Raw genomic sequence first — 20695 nt, 5'->3', positions numbered from 1 at the left:
TTCACTTCCATACATTTTATGGGGGCGGGATCAATATACCGTTATTTATACACCAGACCGTACTGGTTGTCGGAATTTTAGATACCCCAAACCAGGTACTTCATATCTGAGAAACAGGCAAGATATGCCCTCAATTTTAGAATTCATTCATAAATTATTGTATTATTCAAAATCATGTCTATATGTGTTCTACAAGGATCACCAGTCCTTCACCTTTCATCTGATACCTTAATTACTAAAATATATTCTACAGTTTTTTATTTACACATGTGCGTAGGAACTAGTTTGTTTTAAATATGTACTACTTTCCAGTATGTTCTTTTTTGACCTGTCCCGATTTGGTGGTGTTACATCTTACAAAGTCTATCCAAATAATTTTGCAAAGAATTCCGCTCAAGCAGGTGCCAGAGGCCGTCTTAAACTTGCAATGAGGTGAGAGTTTTTTTATTGCTCCGTGTTGAAGGCCGCATTGTGACTTTGAGATGAAGAACAGCATTTAAAGCGCTGTTCCTTTGCTTTTTGTGTGTTTTTTTTGCTATGCATGTACTGATTTTGTGTCATGGATGGATACCCAATATCCTTTATTTTTCCATCAATGTATTGAATGATTTGATGACATGGCATGATAAAAATGTTTTAAACCGTGATCTAAATTAATGTTAATCAACTTTTTTCGCGAAAAGATTGCAATTTCATTGCTTTAATATCGTATAATTACGAAAAACTTGTTGCTGACGACATTCTACATCTGTTAAAGTTCTCCCGTCGAAGTTAACATTTCTGTAATCCGAGTTGACATTTCTGAGTTCCATGTTGAAATGTCAACTTAGAACCAAGAAAGGTCTTTCATTGTTACAACAATCAAACGCCAAGCTCTAATGCTGACAGAAGAATCATGTCTCAACATGCAAACAAGATTTTCTGTGCTTGTTGGCCATACTCTTAAAAGTGTTTACATTGTTTTATAGTTAATAAGCTTTACATCGTTTTTCAATTTCAACGATTTAAAGCTCAATGCGGACGACACGTGTTTCCTGAATACGACAAACAAAACAAAAAGTTGGGCAAACCAAATTATGTGCAAATGTCAACAGTACTATTCGGTAGATTAATTAGTCAAAGTATAAATATTGTTAAGGGCTGATGTAGGGAGATTTTCTAGCATAAACTTAACATCGTGATAAAGATAATATAAGAAAGTTGTAGCATATTTTTCGAGCGTATAAAGTTTTATTTGAAACAAAAGGGTATTTACACAATATGAATTCGATAAATATTACGTACCTGCAGGTTTAACTACTGGAAGAGGTAACGTGGTGTTTTGTTTCCCTCTTTGAAGAGGTTCATAGGCGTTCTCGCTGAAATGATAAATATTAACAAAATGAGTATATAACGCCCTGTAACTGAATAGAACATAACATATTACAAAGTAGCCGTGGAGATATACTTACTAGAGCTATGAGCCGAAATTTTACCCACAATGTTTTTCTACATGCTGTCTTTTACAAAAATGTTAAATTAACGTGCTTGAAATATCGTTTTAGGTTAGTACTTGGCTCGTACCATTTTTGTCAAAAACCTACTAGTTAAGTTGTCTTTTTAATTCAATATGTTAATTGTCGCATGTGACCAAAACCATAGTGACACCAAAAGTGATTTTTCTGCACAAAAATGTTCAACTTTATCAATCGGTTCATTTATAAATAACATTTAGTATAATTTTGAAAAGTTTGAATATATTTTGTTGGCAATTTTAAGGCAAAATAAGGGTTCGTTGTCTCTTTATATCGTTATTTTTTTTTATTATTTTACCATACTTCCTACAAATGCAAGTAGTTGTTCTATTATCATGACATCTAACTATCGAAAAAAATCAAAAGGAAATTCCAAAAATGATAAAAATAAATCCCATTTTTCCTCACATAAAAAACGATGGTTTTAATAAGTTAGTGAAAGACTTTATTTGCCATCATAAATCTGGCTTAATATTAAGTGTCAATGTATAACGTAATATGAACACATTATTTATGTCACTTATGGTAAAATATAAATCATACGGTGAAACCGTGAAAATCCTTACCAATTGTCTTTAGCTGCTACGTTTGAGTCTATTTTGCCTGAAAAAGTTAGTAGTTTTCAGGATTTATCATTCATATTAAAAAAATCAAACTACAATACATTATAATTCTTATAATTATCTCTCCTTATAGGAAGTTGTTCAACGCATAGTGCATTTGCATATCATTTACTACAGCAATTTCTTTAAATGATATCTCTTTTGGAAATGTTTTCGAAAAATCTAAGCCATACGTTCAATTTCGGATTTTACAATATGTTAAATTGTCTTGCTTTTCTTATTATTTAAGATCTAAATACTGTCTGTTCACGTCAAAACTATCAGGCAACACCTTATAGGAGTTATTGCCCTTAGGGAGTAGGCCTTGGTAACCCCAAATCTTTCCTCTCGTTTATTTTTTCATACATTTACAACATTGAAATGGTAGGGGTCCATGCATCATCTGCCAAAGTCTTGTGGAATTCACCGTTGCATTTTATGTTTAGGGTATATTGAATATGACCAGTTAAGGGGTTCCAAAACAAACGGTAAAAAACTAGTAGGCATATAGTATTGTGTGTTTTTGCATAATTAAATTATGTTCTTCACAGGAATACCCATGACTCTACAAATGCGTAGAAAAAACACAATCTAAAGTAAATTTGAAATTAACGGTAATATTTGTATCCTGAATGTAAATAAATTGTTTAAAATTAATTAATAAATTGAAAATTATGGCCAGCTCAGACAACACATTTATTTTTCTAACTTTTCCTGAAAAAAATAATATCGTTTAATTCCTGAAAAAAAATTGCAGAAACTATTATCATTTATAAACCTTGAAAATTACAAGCTTTTATTGAATTTGACCGTTTGAAATTGACAAAACCTTCAAACAATATGGCTTACAGACCTAAGAAAAAAGGATTTTTTTGTTGTTGACAAAATCCATTTTTTTCTTTAAAAGCTTCTACAGTTTCTCTATTCATTATTTTTGTGTGCATACGTGAAAATTGTATGGTCCCAATAATAACCGTAGTCAAGTTTATTAGGAAAAGCAGCAAAATTTAGTATGGATCGATTACCCTTAAGACGAATTGACATCTCAACATTATAACACGTAATGTTGGTGTCTCTCCCCAAGACTATAAAATGCCCCTGTCAGCAGACGCTAAATTCAATGTTTTGACAGTTTGTCACTATCTAAGTACTATATTTGCATTAGCTAATGTAGGTTACTAGTTAGCATTACCTTGTACTATGATGGGTGTTCAGATCATATCTTCTAGAATATTGCCGTTTGTATGTATTTAAAAAACCAAGGACATACAGTAAAGCACATTTTATAAACCTCAAACCTTCCAAGATTTTATCTAAATGATTTCAAGAGTCATTCCAAAAATTCCTCAATACATATTATGTTGATGCATTTCGTGAATGACTATTAATTTTCTACCTTTTCAGCATTAGATTTTTAGAATCTTTAATTAATAAATGTAATTCCTTAATTTAATACTTGCTGAAGTCAACCTTGTACAACTTTCTAAATGCTCCTGCATCACTCTTAAAACCAAATGTAAACAACATAAATGGTTGATCACTGTTTCAATTACTGCTACGTTAAAACGCACAAATGACTTCCAATATATTGGAAAGAGTTGTCTCCCATACCCAGGTCTACCCCTTTAAGAGCAGTGGTTGGTCTGTACAGCGAATAGAAACAATTTGAATCCCGAAACATTGGTAAGAATATGCTAAAGCCAAGAGACAGAGTTAAGTGTTAGTCTGTGTGTCATATTCCAACCCATCGAAATTTATCGGATATATACATATTATGTGTGTCCTTAACGTACATGTATCATGTTGTTTTAACAGATATCATTTATGTAGTATCAATTTAAATTTCACTGAAAATCTCTTTCCAAAACAAGTGCAGTGTATTAAGCGATGAAAGGCAACATTTTGAATTGGAGATATATTCCTTTTTCCATTATTTATGAACAAGGGAAGCTATTTCTTATTTTATATATTACCTTACATTACTATTTTGACAACAAATGTACGATAAATATTTTTTTAATATTTATGGTAATACACAAAACTGGAATATCTGAGTATATTAAATTGTTTGACATGTTCATGGATAGGATAAAAGAATATTCACCTTAAATGTAATCTTTACCCTAAACACTATATATAATAATCCTGCCACATGAACATTTGCCACACAAATAATTTTTTTTTGTGTTTCTCTTTTTTCTCTGTGAAATAAATTTCTGTTCAAGACTTCCTGCGATTTAGAGTTGTCTATTTTCGAAAACAGTATGTTCTCTTCTAGATGTGTATAGTTGTGTTACACGGCTTGTGTTTTATTTGCTTTTATTTTATGTTGTTTAATTTAAAGTAAATACCCTCTGAACCATCAAATCCAGGATTACTATACTCAGACGTGGGTTGTGTATTTTCATATATTCCTTCTTTCCCCTTTGATGATCTATAAGATACAGAACTAATAGAAATATTCGCAACGTCAAACACAGATTAACAGTGTAAATTACAAATCATATGATAACAATCTGGGTACTTATTAAACGAATTTTATATGATAGATATGGCCGTGTTTTTAAGTTTGATTACCTCCATCTCATTTTAAACCAGAATTAGATATTTAATGGATGATTGAGTATTTTACTCTCTTTAGTTTTAATGAGATGTTCTTGTTTTCCTACTTTGCTTCCATGCATCTTGGGAAGAATGTCTTTTGTGAAATAACAGACAGCTTTCCAACGATTTGCACAATACTTGAGGGGCTATCTGCTATCAATTACATTTTTTATCCAGTACCAACACATGATTTACCATCGAGATGAGGTTATATATATAGAACATAATTCTAATATAACAATAAATCAAAATACACATATAATCTGCACCATATTTGAAAAATATGATTTTCAATTATTCACATAGGGTCACTGCTGGTGGACTGTTAATCACCGAGAGTATCTCAGGTCAGTAATTGGTGCTTCAGTATCAACACTATTTATAACATAGTTCTCTTAAAGTTTTCGTTGATAAATATAGAAATTAATTAGAAACTAAGGTTCCAACTCCATCAGGCAAAGTTGAACTCAGACGAATTTGGCTTTCAAGTTTTGTATTTTTTTGTGAAGAAAAATCCATAAAAGCACATCCAAAGGACGGAATTTAACAGGTATAGTTGCAAAATGGTGCAAAATTTGTTTGTATAAACCAAATATTTTCTAACTCTTAATTTCAACGGTATGAGGCATATTTTAAAACTCTTTACATAGAAAATCTACACATATACTACATTGTTTTGATAAACCATTAATATTTAAATTGCAAAAGACATACAATGCTACTGAGTATTGATTTTTACAAAAAGTACAAATCTGATTGTGGCAAAAGACCAAGATAATGACAATTTGTAACATTTAAATTTGTAGGTTCTGGAAACTTTAAATACTTTTTGTTATTACAAAAACATGAAATGGTACCAACTTCAATCTGCTTACCTTAATATTTTTGTGAAACATTTGTGGATACAACTTTGACTATGTGTGTCTCCAAATCCTGAAGATTAACGCACAAGAGAAATAACATATTTTAAGTGTAGAAAAAAAGTGAAATAACAAAAATACAAAACTTCAAAAACAACAAGAAAACGCATCTAGCCATGTTTGTTCTCCATTTTCTGATATATTGATTATTTACCATCCCTCAATAAGCCTAAATTAAGTGAGTGCTTTCAATTCATGTATCCCAGTGAATAAGAAATTAAGGATACTATCGACACTTGAAGGATTGTTCGTGTCTTGATCTTTTCCTTGATATATACACATGGACGACTTTAAGCTAAACTTTAATACAAACGCGATGATTTCAGCTAAACAGTTATTAAGTTCCAATTACCTAGCAGTAACACACCCTTTGCATCATCGCATTACTTTTACATATCTCCATAAGTTAGCTACGGTCGAGTAATTCCCTATTAAATTGACTTCGTGAACAGAATTATGCCCCTAACAGAACAATTTCTACAACAGGGATATGAGGAACAACGATTAAAATAGTCACTAGTTGTACGGTCACAATTACAAATTGGTTGACTGATACCATGTGTCTGGTTCAACTAACTAGCGAATTTTTTTGGTATTTGATCTTTAGATACCTGAATAGTCGTCTAAACTATACAGTAAGTGATTTTGTCCAACTCCCTATTGGAGTATGTATTCGAATGTATAGCGTACTAGTACCTTTTCGAAGCTCCCAAACTCGCTCCTTTGTGAGTTCATGCGATTCTTCAAAGTTTTTTTGTTGTCGTTGCATGTGTGTTCTAAATAAATTCTATGTTGCATCTAATATCTTACCTCCTCCCCAAGGGTGACTGGAGAATAGAAATATGGCCATTACGGGTCTTCTTCCGACCGACAGTAAAACCCTTGCCAAGTCGGGCGTACGTTTGGCTGTGCGGGATGTATCAAGTACGCAGTCACGTCCGGTCAGAATAGAGATGTTAAATCCGATGCTTCGTGTAAAGAGAGTACCAGGCTCTCTGCACGTTAAGAACCCTTGCTACAACTCTTTGAGAGATCCGTCAGTGGTCTGTTGCAAGGCGAAATTTCTCTCCCTATCCAATTAACCCTCTTTTGCAGTGGTAGTCTAAATTGTCCCAACCTTCATCCCGGCCGGCCTCTTATTACAGGACCTACCTACTGTATTTATTGTTAATTTGTTCTCGTCCTGACATGCATGAACTATTTGCCACTGGACGTTAACCAACCAACAATCAATCTAACATCTTACCAGTTTGATAAACCACACGTTGATTACATTTGTCTTGTTTTATAAACGTAATATCAATTTGGAACATTGTTCTAGCTCTTACATTTTTCATTTATGTTTGTAAAATTCCTAAAGCCGTGTGCAATTTTCAAAGCAGAACCTTTTGCTAATGACGGTGTCTCTACTTGTTATTTCTCGCATATTCATTGTGAATATAGCGTTTGTAATGCTTAAAATGTCTTAATGAATTATTTAATTTCAAAAATAAATCACTTACTATACAACAGCATCAAAGTTATAATTACAGCAAAAACCAACAAAGCAAGAATAATCAAACTTATTCCTCCTATCAAAGCACCATTCACTTGGGAATCTACCGCTTCAGATGCTGAAAAAAGAATATATTGAATACAATATATCGATGTCTTGGAAGATTAATTCAAGACTATACTGACACAAACGATTTTTGTGTTCTTTTCACTATAATATTGACTTTTGTAACTATAGATTGCTTATTTGTTTATCTATATTTTTAAAACACGTCTCAAAATCAAGACAGATGTAACGTATCTCCATATTTACACAATTATTAAATCTCATTGGTGTATCTTAACAATTCTTTCGTCGAAAGAGATACCGTTATATCATTTTAAATGGAAAATATATACTTTGAAATGTCCTTTCCAGAAAGGCTGAGTCCAACTGCGGCATTTATGTAATATTAAATCACCGACATTGTGATGCTTGCTCCTTGCTGCATAAAGAGGAGAGAATTGTAGTTGAACTTTGTTCCCAATTCTAGTGTGATCCTGGTATGTTCAGGGAAAACAATGACCCGGTAGTACAACGTCTACATCCAACCTTTACTTTGCAATTATTGCGTCAGACATAATTTGAATTGTGGAACCTGAAATTGATTCTCTTTATTCATACAAGTCTCATTGACATCGTTCAAGAAATATTAGTAGCTAGGACTTATATTTTATTTTTTGTTGTCTCGAGCATCCCCAATGAAGGTTGTTCTAAAACAGGTTACTTTTACACTATAACTCGAACCAGACGTTTATTTCCTAATTCGTCTTCTTATAATCTTCTTGTTTCCTACAGATTTTATTCTATGAAACATCTATATTACTTTTGATCTTACACAGACACACCACCTTTGTAGAATTTTGAAAATTAGTCATCTTGGATTGTACATACCAAAAGTTTTACAGCTAACCTCTTCCGACTCCGCACGTCCTAAATAGTTTCCTGATGATATTTTAAACATGTAATTTGTCAATGGTGTCAGGTTTTCTATATGTATGAGATAAATGTTTTGTTGATTTGTGGAGTTAGAGACACCACGAGTTTGCCCTGATTTACTGTTTGTTCTGTAATGTATTGTATAGTTTTGCGTAGGCAAAACGGTCAGATCTGGAATCCAGGCAATTGAAACTGTTGAAGATCCGGTGCAATCCAAAGTCAGTTTTGTTATCTTGGTAGGTAATGCTGAAAAGTACATTTAAGTATTGATAATATATTACTTCATAATTTAATTATACATCATGACACATTGCCAATTTAATGTATTTGCACTTTCGATATCATTTAAATGAGTAGAAAAAATTGCCCGTCTCAATGACACCGCTTTACAAAATTTGAAAATTAGAAATAATTCATTGATTGAAAGAAAAGTGAAATGAGCCCAGATGCATCACCTATTTTAAAGTGAACTAAACTTACTGTGTACAATTATTGATACAGAAGCTTCAGCATAACGGTATGACGGATTTATGATGTTACGAGCTCTACATGTATAGGTATCAGTTGAAGTTCTCCTTATTGATGTTAACGTTAAATCTTTGTTTGCTGAGGACCAGGTATTTTGCCCAGTCCATTGATAACTGCAAGTAGGTCTACAGTCAGCTGTACATATCACACGAACAGTCGTATATTCTCGGACAATAAAGGGTGAGTTGGTTGGTGACAATCGTATTGATTCCGGAGGATCTAAAAAGAACTGAAATGATTATATCACTTGATTTCACAAGTGATAAAAAAAATGTTGATGCCGATTTTAGTGTTACGCTGATTGTTACAGAACTAAGGTTATGTTTTGATATCAGTATAATTTTTACTAATATTAAAACTAACTGTAATCGCTTGTTCAAAACAATGTTTATGTATTGCTTTTTGTTTACGTTACTTAACTTCTTCTTTTATTCATATATATATAAAACAAAACAAAAACACAAAAAAAAATATGAGCAAACCTTGCGGAGTTACGGAATGACAAACTGATCAATTCAATTTGAGTGCGCATTTTATTGATTCATAGTTAGTTTGTCTATAAATATATCTCCACCGGACGTTAAGAAACCTTCAGTCAACCAAAATAAATATATCTTGATTTTGTACGTGCATATATACATTTACAATTATACATATTTTAAAAAATGGTAAAGTTAATAAGATGTTTGGATTTTTAAAGCAGTTTAGATTTCTTATTGTAATGTCAAAAATATATATTCAACTAAATGTCGAACCATTGTACTAGCCTAGGAGTCTTTAAAAATAACACAACTTACAATTTACTGTAACCGTAATGGTTTTCTCTGAATAACCGATGAGGTTGTATCCTTTACATTTGTATACACCATCTTGTGTCCTATTTAGTCGACCAATCATTAACGTGCTACCCGGGTACTTTGTACCATCTTGATACGTCCATTCGAAAGTACACGACGGTTTGCAATCAGCCGAACATGTTATGTTCCATAACGATTCTCCTTCCAGTTTTGTATAACTTGTACTTGATGGCGAAAAGAAAATGCTGTTCCCAGGATCATCTGAAATTTATTGAATTCATATGAAAACTGCTTTCATGCTACTAGTAGTTCAATTCATATGCATTTCAAAAGTGTGAGTTTATGAAAGTTATAATCTTTGTAAAATGACAACACATTGTATATATATCTTAACCGAATAAAAAAGTATCTTCTATGCAAAAAATACTTGACAGTAGAAACTTGGTCATTAAGATAATTTTGAGATATAATAGATTAAAAACTAGAATAATCGCCTTTAGTTCAAGGGGTCGTTAGTGTGATTCTTGGCAAGTCAAATCAAACACTGTTACAATTGGTATTTGCTGCTTCTCCCTTAAGTATGTGGGATTCAGATTAATAAGCAAAGTCTGGTCTTTCAGAGTCGACAAAAAATTCCGAGTAGGATAAAATGTCTTTCTGTGAACTGTTAACTTGTAATATAACACACTTATGATCCGATTCATCATGTCAATTAAGGACAAAAGTTCCTTTTTTTTTTACCATGTTATCGCCCTAAATATAAATGTTGCATTAGCCACATTATACAGCAACAAATTAGTAATCGCCAATCATAACTAGAGGCTCTAAAGCGCATGGGTCGACAATGTTGACTCATTTGTAGCTTTGCACATACATTTTAATGTTTACAGTTTTTCCTTAGTTACCATAGTTTGTGCTAAATATGCAAAAGATGGGTAAACATCTTCATAAAAGGCCAATAACTCATATAAGGAATCATACGAAGATTTCTGTCATGTTGACAAAGTTAATCTTGTTCTTTAGGTCATTGTTGCTGTTTATAAATCTCTGCATATATTATAGTTTCAAAAAAAAATGAGCAAAACTGTCAAAAGTTGGCAAAGATCGTCGTTTAAGGGTAATAATTCCTGCATAGAGTCGACCAGCGACGAATATCAAATGTCTCTCTATCTATTATTTTTTTCACGGTAAAAGGCAAAATATTTTTTTTCAAACGGCAAAAGTCATAACTTACGTGTAAGAAGTCGTCCCACAGTTTTGATGAAAATATACGATAGAACTTTACATGTTGATCAATATTGTCCCAGTCAGATTTTCTCTATTTACAGCGGTTTTCGAGATAGCAGACACAACTTTTTACGATACATTTTACCAACATGTTCAATTTACAGCCATGTTGGCCATTTTTGTTTTTAGGCGGGTCATCGGACACTTTTTTGTCAACTAAATACCTAATGATGATTAATGTCAAGTTTGGTTCCAATTGACACTCGGTTCAGGGGAGAAGATTAGTTTTACTATTAATGGTCGACGACGAAGACAGACGGTAGACGTCGGACGCCGAGAAATAGAAAGTGCTCACTCGACCCTTAAAATTTTAAAACACATTTGGGTCTCCATTTGTTTGTATAGAAATTAAATGAATTAAGATATAAGCGTAAAGCCCAACTCGAGTAAAAAACATGTGTGGTAAGCTACACTTTATGTCCGTCACCGTACATCATTTTGACCAATTTATTTTATTGAGTACATATTCTGGTAATAGAGGAAGAACCGTTCTGTAAGAAAATCTAGAAACCGTCCTTCACAAAGACGTGTGCAACAATAAGTTTTGTTTCAAAATTTGCTTAACAAGATTCAAGATTTTTATTGACCAATCATGGACCCAAAAGGGGCATATACTCCAAATATGAAAAAATCACAATGATTTTAGCATGTATTAACAATCGTGTTGAGACAAGATGAAAAAATAAGTATTTTGTTTAGAGCTGAGGACATATTTATTATTTCAATAACAAGTAGAATGGATGATATTCAGATGATAATTAGATCAAATGATGTATCCCGTTAACACTCAACTAAGATATTTTACCAATTATGGAGTTCGAAAATATTTTCATGAAGATTGAAATAGAAAATGGAAAGGTAGTATAAGTTCCATGTTAAAAAAAATCATTTTTATGATAGTCAGGACGAGAACAAATTAACAATACATCCAATTATAGGTAAGTCCTGTAACACAGGCTGTCTGGATGAAAGTCGGTAGAATTTTGAAGGACATTAAAAAATGAAGGTATATTGGATATGAGCAGAAATTTTGCAAAGCAACAGACACCTACGGGCCCCTCGCAGAATTCGGACGTTCTTAAAAAAGGGATCGTCTCTGCGATAGGATACAAATCTTTTCTTAACCGGTTTAAAATGTTTCCTTTTCAGTATTTTGTGAAAATTTTACTTACAATCTACTGTAACAGTAACGATTTTTTCTTTATATCCGACATCGTTGAATCCTTTGCACTTGTAAATTCCATCATGATTCTTTTGTAAATAAGATAGAACTAAAGATGCGCCATTACGTTTTGTGCCATCAGGGTATGTCCACTCAAACCGACAAGCTGGATTACAATCAGCCGTACACATGATGCTACCAAGTGAATCTCCTTCTTTCTTTGAGTAATTGGAATTCGAAGGTGATAGCAAAATTTCTCTGGGACCAACTGTAATGTAAATGATATATTTGAAACACATACTTGAAATTAGGGGCAGTCTTTCAATAATTTCAGATTTAAGGCTGATGGTTAAACTGGTTGATAATTTTAATTAATTAATTAATTTAATAAAATTGAGAAAGGAAACGGGGAATGTGTCAAAGATATCACTACCCGACAAAAGAGCAGAAAACTGCCCAAGGCCACCAATCTTTTTAATCAGATACTTGCTTTCGATGGAATTTTTATCAGAAAATAAATAATAATAATAAACATGCATAAGGAAATTATTGTATACAACTGAAGACGATTTGACGCAAACATATTACCGAATAATACTTATTGTTTTAACATAGCACCACATATTTAATGGAGATTTCTTTGTAAAACAACAATGTAATGTTTGCTGATTTCCTAACTAGGCTTAAATTATATAATCATTACTAAAAATGAGCATTTCCGATAAGTTTAAGATATTGCTTCTTGACTGGTATTGCATTCCGTACTTTTCCCCTAAAGTGAGGATCCGAGGACGTTTTCAAAACGATATTTGCACGCACGCAGTTAAGAGGTAAACAATATAGGAGAAATTGACAATCAATCGTTTCTGCAGTTATCAGAGCAGTAGGAAATGGACGAAGTATTATCAATGTTGCTGAATATGTGATGCTATATCATAAAAGGGTATGTGTACTTATATTGAGGAATATGAATTTGTCCAGAACAGTATAGCTTATTGAACGAGCAATCGCAATCTTGTGCAATCTGATATATTCCTGAATAATAGTGTTATCACCCTATATTATGATCGTATTACAAGAGGGCAAGGGTAGTTGCGGGCAGCAAAACTTTTAAGAATTTCAACTATAGTTTATCTAAACATTATAAACAATTTGGAGTATAAACTAAACATTATAAACAATTTGGAGTATCTTGAAATCTTTACTCACAGTTTATCGTAACCGTTAAAGCTGATGTTTTATGGCCGAAGTAATTAAATGCTCTGCATGTGTATTTTCCATCATTTGTTCGTTGTAATGATTCGATTTGTAAAATGCTGCTGTTATGTTTAGTATTATTTGGATACGTCCACTCAAAATTGCATGCAGGTTCACATAAAGCTGAACATGTTACGTTTAGGGAATCACCCTCTTCCTTTGTATAATATGTAATCGATGGAAAAAGCGATATATTATTAGGACTATCTGTAACAAAATTGATTAATTTAAAAGATAATACAATATTTTATTTCATGTCAATAATAAACGAAATTTGATCAATTACCAACACATTGATGCCATTTAAAAAAAAAAGAAAATCACCATCAATTGGGTTTAATTTTTATCTCTTTTCAGTACAAATTACGAAGGCAAAAGAGAATGCGTCAGTGACGACGTAAGGCCTCGAGCCGAATAGTTTATAACATACATGTTTGCGCGAATGTTACCAGTTGGAAAGTCAAAACGCATATAACTGGATTTTTTCTATATAAAACAATTTACTTGACTTTTATTAAAAAAGATATGATTTCCGGAATTTTGTCAAAATAAGCTAAGAAACATCGCTGATGAATTATTCACTTGCAAGTGAATAATTCGACCTCATGGAATCCGTATTCATGTGACCTTCAATTTAACCCATTAGCTAGAGATTGGTAACGCTTGTATTAGTAGTGTTCAGCCATTAAAAGGAAAAGAATGTCAACATTGAAAGTGAAACAAAGGTGAACCATTTCGTTGACTGATTCGATCCACAAAAAATCATTCTTATACAGGTAAAACGATGATTAACTTATTTTTTTTAACCCATACCATGAAATCAAACAGACCTAGAAAAGTCCCATTGCACAGCTTATGCCCTTTTAAAAACAAGAAAACTGAACTTAATTTATTGACCATTTTATATAAACTTGTGCATGATTGATCTCTACTCGCCAATTGTTCACCAATATACAATTTGAAAATACACTAAACAGATGGAGTGTATCATCTACGAGACAAATAAAGGAAAGCAGTCTTTGAATTTGTATGGATATGCAATGTACTTTCCGTATGAATACTAAGTTCAAAAATAGAGAAATTCCCTGGAGATGCACACATTAAATATGCAAATGTACAATAAGGATTGACCGAGTATATTGCTAATGGGGACAAATAAACATAACCATGATATTGATGAACGCAAATTATAAAAACAACAAATTCGCTACAAAATAAAGGAGAATGCTTCTGATATTTCCAAACGTCCGTTTAAAATAAGAACTACAGACAAATGGTAAAAGTCATCTTTTGCCACAAGACTTGAAGAGCCTACCTATGACATTCTTTGTTCAAAGAACGAAGATGAATTTAGCCTATCCTACCAAATACAAGGAAAAGGTCCATGACTGATTACAGTATTTGACAAGAGAAAAACAAAGGTTAAAATAAAAAAATAAAATGATATATAATATAAAACAACAACCTCTATACAAAAACTACACTCCACGAAAACCAAATAAGATACTAGTAGACAGCAACCAAAAACATACTTCATTTTTCTAAAAAAGAAATCAGATTAATCTCAGGGTTGAAACAAAGATAAATTCGCACAAAAGCAATATTTTTCAAAATCCAAATTCGCGCAAATGCGGTTTGCCATAAAATATATAAAATGGTGACTCAATAAGTGCAATACGTTTTTTCTTTTGTATATTTAGATATTTTTGATGTTTTTTACAGCTAAGAAAATTAATTATACTGGCGAAATACAACCGAATCTTAAAAACTACAATTCTGGTTCACGAAGATATTCTCAGAAGAAGTTTGTTATAGTCCTGCAGATCGGTGACAAAATTGGGGGTTTGATGATAAAAGCATCAAATTTGGCATGGTAGTAGTTATGGGTGTTTCAAACAATATTAGCTATGGACCCACCTTGAAATTTCAACATGGCGGCTTTTTACAAGATTGCCGTCTCAAAATATCAAGATTAACAAATATCACTTAATATATAAGTTCCATGTTGGCATGTTAGTAGTGCAGGGTGCTTCAAACAAAATAAGCTATGGACCAAAATTGAAATTTTAATATACGGCTTTTCCCAAGATGGCCGCCATAAGATATTAAAAATCAACAAATATTCCTTATATATGTAACACTCCAAAACGTGTCCATCCAACCAAACGTGTCCGATCCCCCAAACATGTCTGTTTTGCCCAAACGTGTCCTTAAAATCCCAAAATCGCCCAAACGTGTCCAATTTCACATCCCCCAAACGTGTCCGATAATTGTTATTCGCCATACCGTGTCCACTTTAAGACGCATGAACGTCTCAAAACTTTACGCGCTATATTATGTCCTCAGTGACGTCTGTGACATTAATGGCAATTCAATCTTTTAGAGGACACGATTAAAGATGTCGGGTTGCGATTGGAGATTAAAGCTGCATTCAAGAGACATAAATGCTGAATTATGTTAGCACAATTACTGGAATTAAAAAAAGGAACAGAGTTGACAGAAGAAAATCCAAAATAACATTAATTAACTTTTTAATGTTGATTGCTTAAAGTCCAGTTACAAATATTTCATGCATATTCAGGATAAACAGGCAACCGCAACAATCTGCATGTATGACAACGCTACGTGAATAAGCTTTATATACAGGTAGTTCAAGAAGACATGATGTAGGCAAAAGTCTTTTCAACAGTAATCAAAAACATTAGTTGATAATCGTTTTGGTAAATATTCAGATGCAGTCGAATTATTTTATTGAGGCAAATACGACGCTATCCATTTCGAAGTTAATTCTGTTTTATTCTTCTTCAATCCTTCATTCAAGTCAACTAGAACCATCTCATAATGTACACAACCCTTCTACTGGATGCTAGGACCAGTAGAGGAGGTACTAAATGACAAAATGTAGAGTTTACATTGGTCGTATATGTATGATCCAATTATCCGTTTATCTTCACTCAGTACTTGAAGATTCCATCTATGGAACATTAAGTATTGGATATGTGGATCCTTCCGCGAATCCTGGTGGTTTTATAATAGAAGCCGTTGACAAAATTGACAACAAGAGTTCAACTACGACTGAAGAATCGTTACACAGTACGGACATTTCAATATTTCAGCATTTATTTAGTCTATCATTGCAAATTCGTCATAACCTAATGCTTTGAAATATATGCATTTCCCTTATATTCTCTGGAACTTTCACTAATATATTATGCGCCAGCACACATTTTGCTTTATTGCTATAACTTAGTATATAATTATATTACCATAGAATAAGATATATCCTTAACAATAACCAAAGATAACCATGCGTTTCATACATATATCAATAATAACCGTTTTATGGACATGTACTCTGTCAATTGTCTAACGATATAATTAGTCTATTGTGCAACTCTAACCTTACATGGTATGCATAAGTTAAAAAAAATGATAACAGATAGATTGAAGCAGATGATAATGAAATCATTAAGTATGTTTTCTGAGACATGTATCAACTATCACTTGTGATCAATCGATTTTTGATTTTGCCAAATCGAACAGTTGAACTGGGCAAACATATTTTAGCATAACAAAAAGTTGTTTTGTTTTGGGTATTCATATAGAAATGGCATCGTTGAAACCTTATGTGATTGGTTAGAAAACAGTAATTGAACAATTGTTCAAACAAGGATACATTGTACGTGTACATCATGAACAACAGATTCATTTTAGAGACTCTTATGCATCATGAACAAGACATTGCCATAAGGTTACCATAGGTGTACTTATCTTTCTAACATAAAAATTCTGACATAATTTTTACTGAGGAACAAGACCCTTGTGAGAACTATGTAACATTCAAAGAATGCAGTAATAAGATGAGATTGGGTCCACGTAACCACAATTGGTCTGTAACATTAAACTGAATTGGACATTTTGATGTGAGATTATCTAGAGAACGTTCCTTCTGCGTTTATATGTATTTCATTATACTGCTTATATAATTTTTTTTCCATTTTACCATCCTAATTATGGTTTCTAGTACCCGTGTGCGACATAATGAGATTCAACTATACAGTTCAAGTGTTTCATACGTAGTTTGAAAATGGTAAATTTAGATCAAGCCCATGAGAAGAATTACATACTTGTAAAAGGAGAAGGTTGGGCAATCGGATTAACCGTTAATATCGCACAAATACAGCATTTAACATGTTTAAATATGGTGTCTTGTCCAGAAATGGCTATAGTAATTATCTGGATATATATATCTATAATTGTGCAAAGTTTCATTCTTTCATCATCAAACCTACAATTTCTCTAAAAATATGCACGAATTTGTTGGCCTAATATCTCATGATATTACAAAGACAAACACATACTTTAAACATATTTATTATCAAAACAAGAAAAACTACAACGGAAAAGACACATGCTATTAACTTTCGAGGTCTTAAAAATAAAATTTCATCAATAAGATAACATGATAAAAACTTAAAATATTTAAACTAATACAACAAATTCATATTTTGGAAAATATATGTACTCCAACTTCTATTAAAAATGAATTAACATTCTAATATATAAAGCTTTAAGACATTTTGATTTTAACATTTTAATATTAGTAAGAAAGGTTAACTTTCTATAAAAAAAACAAAAGACCAAGAAATATGGTTTCATCAACCATTCTAATCTGGTTGCCGTATAAGTAAAGTTCAGGATCTAGATGCAATTTCCGTTTGATGCAGAAATGCATACCGACGGTTTTAAAATCATTTTCAGAAGCCCATTTTTCAATTCTACCAAGACATAATTGTAATTGACGTTCTATATAACTCATATTTTGGCCTCTGTAACAGATTAAGAAATCATCAACGTACAAAGAACCTTCCATATTGCTTTAAAAAACTTCTACAAGACTGGTAATTTTCAAACTGAACAATTATAACAGACAACATACTCCACTGAGGGACACCCAGCTCCTTATTATAAAGATCAGACATGACTGAGTTAACTCTAACATTTAATTGCCTGTTAGAAAGAAAATTCGACATGAAATTTGGCACATGCCTTTCAACCTATATCAAAAAGATCTTTTAAAATACCATACTTCCAAGTAGTGTCATTGGCCCTTTCAAGGCCGATAAAGACTGACACTACATGCTCATTTTGCGCAAGACCATTACGGATGAAAGATTCAAACCGAACAAGATGATCAAGAGTACTACGGCCCTGTCGGAATCCGTACTGGATATTGGCTAAAAGCCCATTAGATTCCAGGAACCACACAAGGCGATCGTTGACCATCCGGTCAGCATTTTGCAGACACAACTGGTAAGAGCAATTGGTCGATAATTTACAGGATCCGTATGATCTTTATTTGGAGTAGGCACGACGTTGGCAAGATTCCATATAGATTGTAAATCACCAGATTCCCAGATGTTATTCATGAGCTCTAGAAGAGCTTCAAGCGAGGAATTGATAGTGGATATTATCAGGACCACAAGCTGTATCATGGGCCTTAGATAAAGATGTTTTAAGTTCTTCCAATAAAAAGAGTTTATTGTTATTTTCCCCATTTTTCGATTTAAAGTTCAATTTTGTTTTTTATTTTTATGTTTTAAATTTCTGAAAATCTTCTTTGTAATTATCAGAAGAAGAAGATTTCGAAACAGTTTCACCTAGCTTGTTGGCAATATCTTTTTCCGATGTTAATAAAGTATTGCCTTCCTTTAAACGTTTGACCGTTGGTTTAGAATGTTTACTTTTGATCCTTTGAATCATGTTCCATACTTTTGTCATCGGAGTGCGATATGTTATTCCCGAGACAAAATTTGCCAAGAAGAACGCCGAGCTTGTTTGCATGTCCGTCGTGCATTTGCACGAAAAATAAGAAAATTGCGATGGTTTTCCGATATAGGTTGTTTATTAAACCGTCTTTCGGATGTTTTACGGTTATTTATAGCTTGATCACAATCGACATCAAACCATGGTTTGCTGGGATGTTTCAGATTTGCTGAGATCTTATGAATTGTTCTGTCAGCAATTGACGTTAAAACTATATTAAGAGTTAAAATTGGATCTTCAACAGCCTCAAACATCTTCGACTGTAATTCCTCTCTGCAGAGAGTCTCAAACAAAGGTCAATCAGCCTTGTTCAGTTTCCAACGAGGGACTCTCTGTTGAGCAGAAGTAAAGAGATGCTCAAGTATTATTGGAAAGTGATCACTTCCACAAAGATCATCGTGTACACGCCACGAACAATAATGCAGAAGAGAAGGATCGCATATAGTTAAATCAATAGAAGAAAAGGCACCGTTTCCAGGATGAAGATAAGTATCCGATCCATCATTAAAAATGCACAAGCCTTCTTGAGACACAAAGTATTCTATAATTTTGCCTTTATCATCCAAAGATTTGTTTCCCCATATTGGATTATGGGCATTGAAATCCCCCATCAGAATACAAGGTGAGGGTAACTGGTCAGTTAAATTTTAAGTTTGTTTTATCATTTGTAGAACTAGGAGGAATATTAATTGAACATAAAGTAATTTTTTTATCCAAGGATAATTGAACATCAACTACCTGCAGATCTGTGGTGAGTTGGGCCGTACTATGAAGGACTTTGCCCTTCACAAGAACTGTTGAACCTCCAGCAGCACGGTCATCTTCCCTAGAAAAAGTACTATACATGATCTATCCCTTTAAAGAGATATTTTTACTTTCTTTTAATTGAGTTTCTTGAAGACAAAAAACAACAGGTAAAAAAGGCTGAACTAAAAGTGTTAACTCTAAAAAACCTCGGCAAATCCATTGGATAATATTGGTCATGAATTAGAAGCAGGGCGAATGTGATCAAATTTTCCAGCATTTTTCTTTCGATTATCCTGTGATTATGATTTTTCTGATGGAACAACATCATAGCACTCCATCTGCGAGTCCTCTAATCCAGCAAACCTACTTTGAGAAGTGAGAACTTTCTCTACTTGACTCGATTTTTTAATGAGGTTTTCCCACCTCGCCCCGTATCACGTCTCAGCTTTCTGGGAGGATGGTCTCATTGGTGATTCTGTGCCTTCCTTCGGGTTTAAACTACGAAGTTGAGACGGATGTTTGGGTGGCTTACTTTGGATCGATTCATTTTTAGTATTCACGGGCCAGATGTTTACACTACCCCAACAGTCGGGTTTTTCTGTAACTTTTACATTTGAAACTGGATTTTCATTTTTTGAAGAAGACTGCTAACTCTATAACGAAGATTTTGTTGATTGATCGGTTTTAGATTTGGTGGTTTTCTTGGAGTTATTGTTTTATCGGAAGGTTCCGTTTCAACAGGCAACATTATAAAAGTGTCAGCATCAATTGGCCAGGTCATGCGAGTTTGTGTAGTCTCATGACTGAATGAACGGTCAACTTTACTGGCATACGATGGTTTGTTTGAAACTAAAATATCATTCGAAACAGAAGCTATCTGTTTAGCTTCTGGGTAACTGATGTTTCTTTCTGTTTTGATTTGATTTGATTTTTTTTCTTTAAGGTAAACGGGACATTCCCTAGATGCTGAAAAATGGG

At 33.0% G+C, this 20695-nt stretch overlaps 1 protein-coding gene across 4 annotated transcripts in view; it reads right to left on the bottom strand.

Moving 5' to 3' along the window:
• Nucleotides 1-20695, bottom strand: part of LOC127702464 (carcinoembryonic antigen-related cell adhesion molecule 5-like) — a 117483-nt gene that overhangs the window by 3246 nt on the left and 93542 nt on the right. For all 4 annotated transcript variants that reach the window (XM_052206670.1, XM_052206671.1, XM_052206672.1 and 1 more), the window contains exons 5-14: nt 13097-13351; nt 11898-12155; nt 9439-9699; nt 8594-8860; nt 8069-8359; nt 7143-7253; nt 5596-5653; nt 4468-4550; nt 2081-2117; nt 1285-1358 (exon numbers count right to left, since the gene is read on the bottom strand). In XM_052206670.1, coding sequence (XP_052062630.1) covers nt 1285-1358; nt 2081-2117; nt 4468-4550; nt 5596-5653; nt 7143-7253; nt 8069-8359; nt 8594-8860; nt 9439-9699; nt 11898-12155; nt 13097-13351 — 1695 coding nt within the window. The remainder of the gene's footprint in view (nt 1-1284; nt 1359-2080; nt 2118-4467; nt 4551-5595; nt 5654-7142; nt 7254-8068; nt 8360-8593; nt 8861-9438; nt 9700-11897; nt 12156-13096; nt 13352-20695) is intronic.

This window comes from Mytilus californianus, unplaced genomic scaffold (assembly GCF_021869535.1).
Source record: "Mytilus californianus isolate M0D057914Y unplaced genomic scaffold, xbMytCali1.0.p SCAF_5, whole genome shotgun sequence".
Lineage (NCBI taxonomy): Eukaryota > Metazoa > Mollusca > Bivalvia > Mytilida > Mytilidae > Mytilus > Mytilus californianus.
The sequence above is the reverse complement of the archived record's forward strand: the minus strand, read 5'-3'. Positions and strand labels throughout refer to the sequence as shown.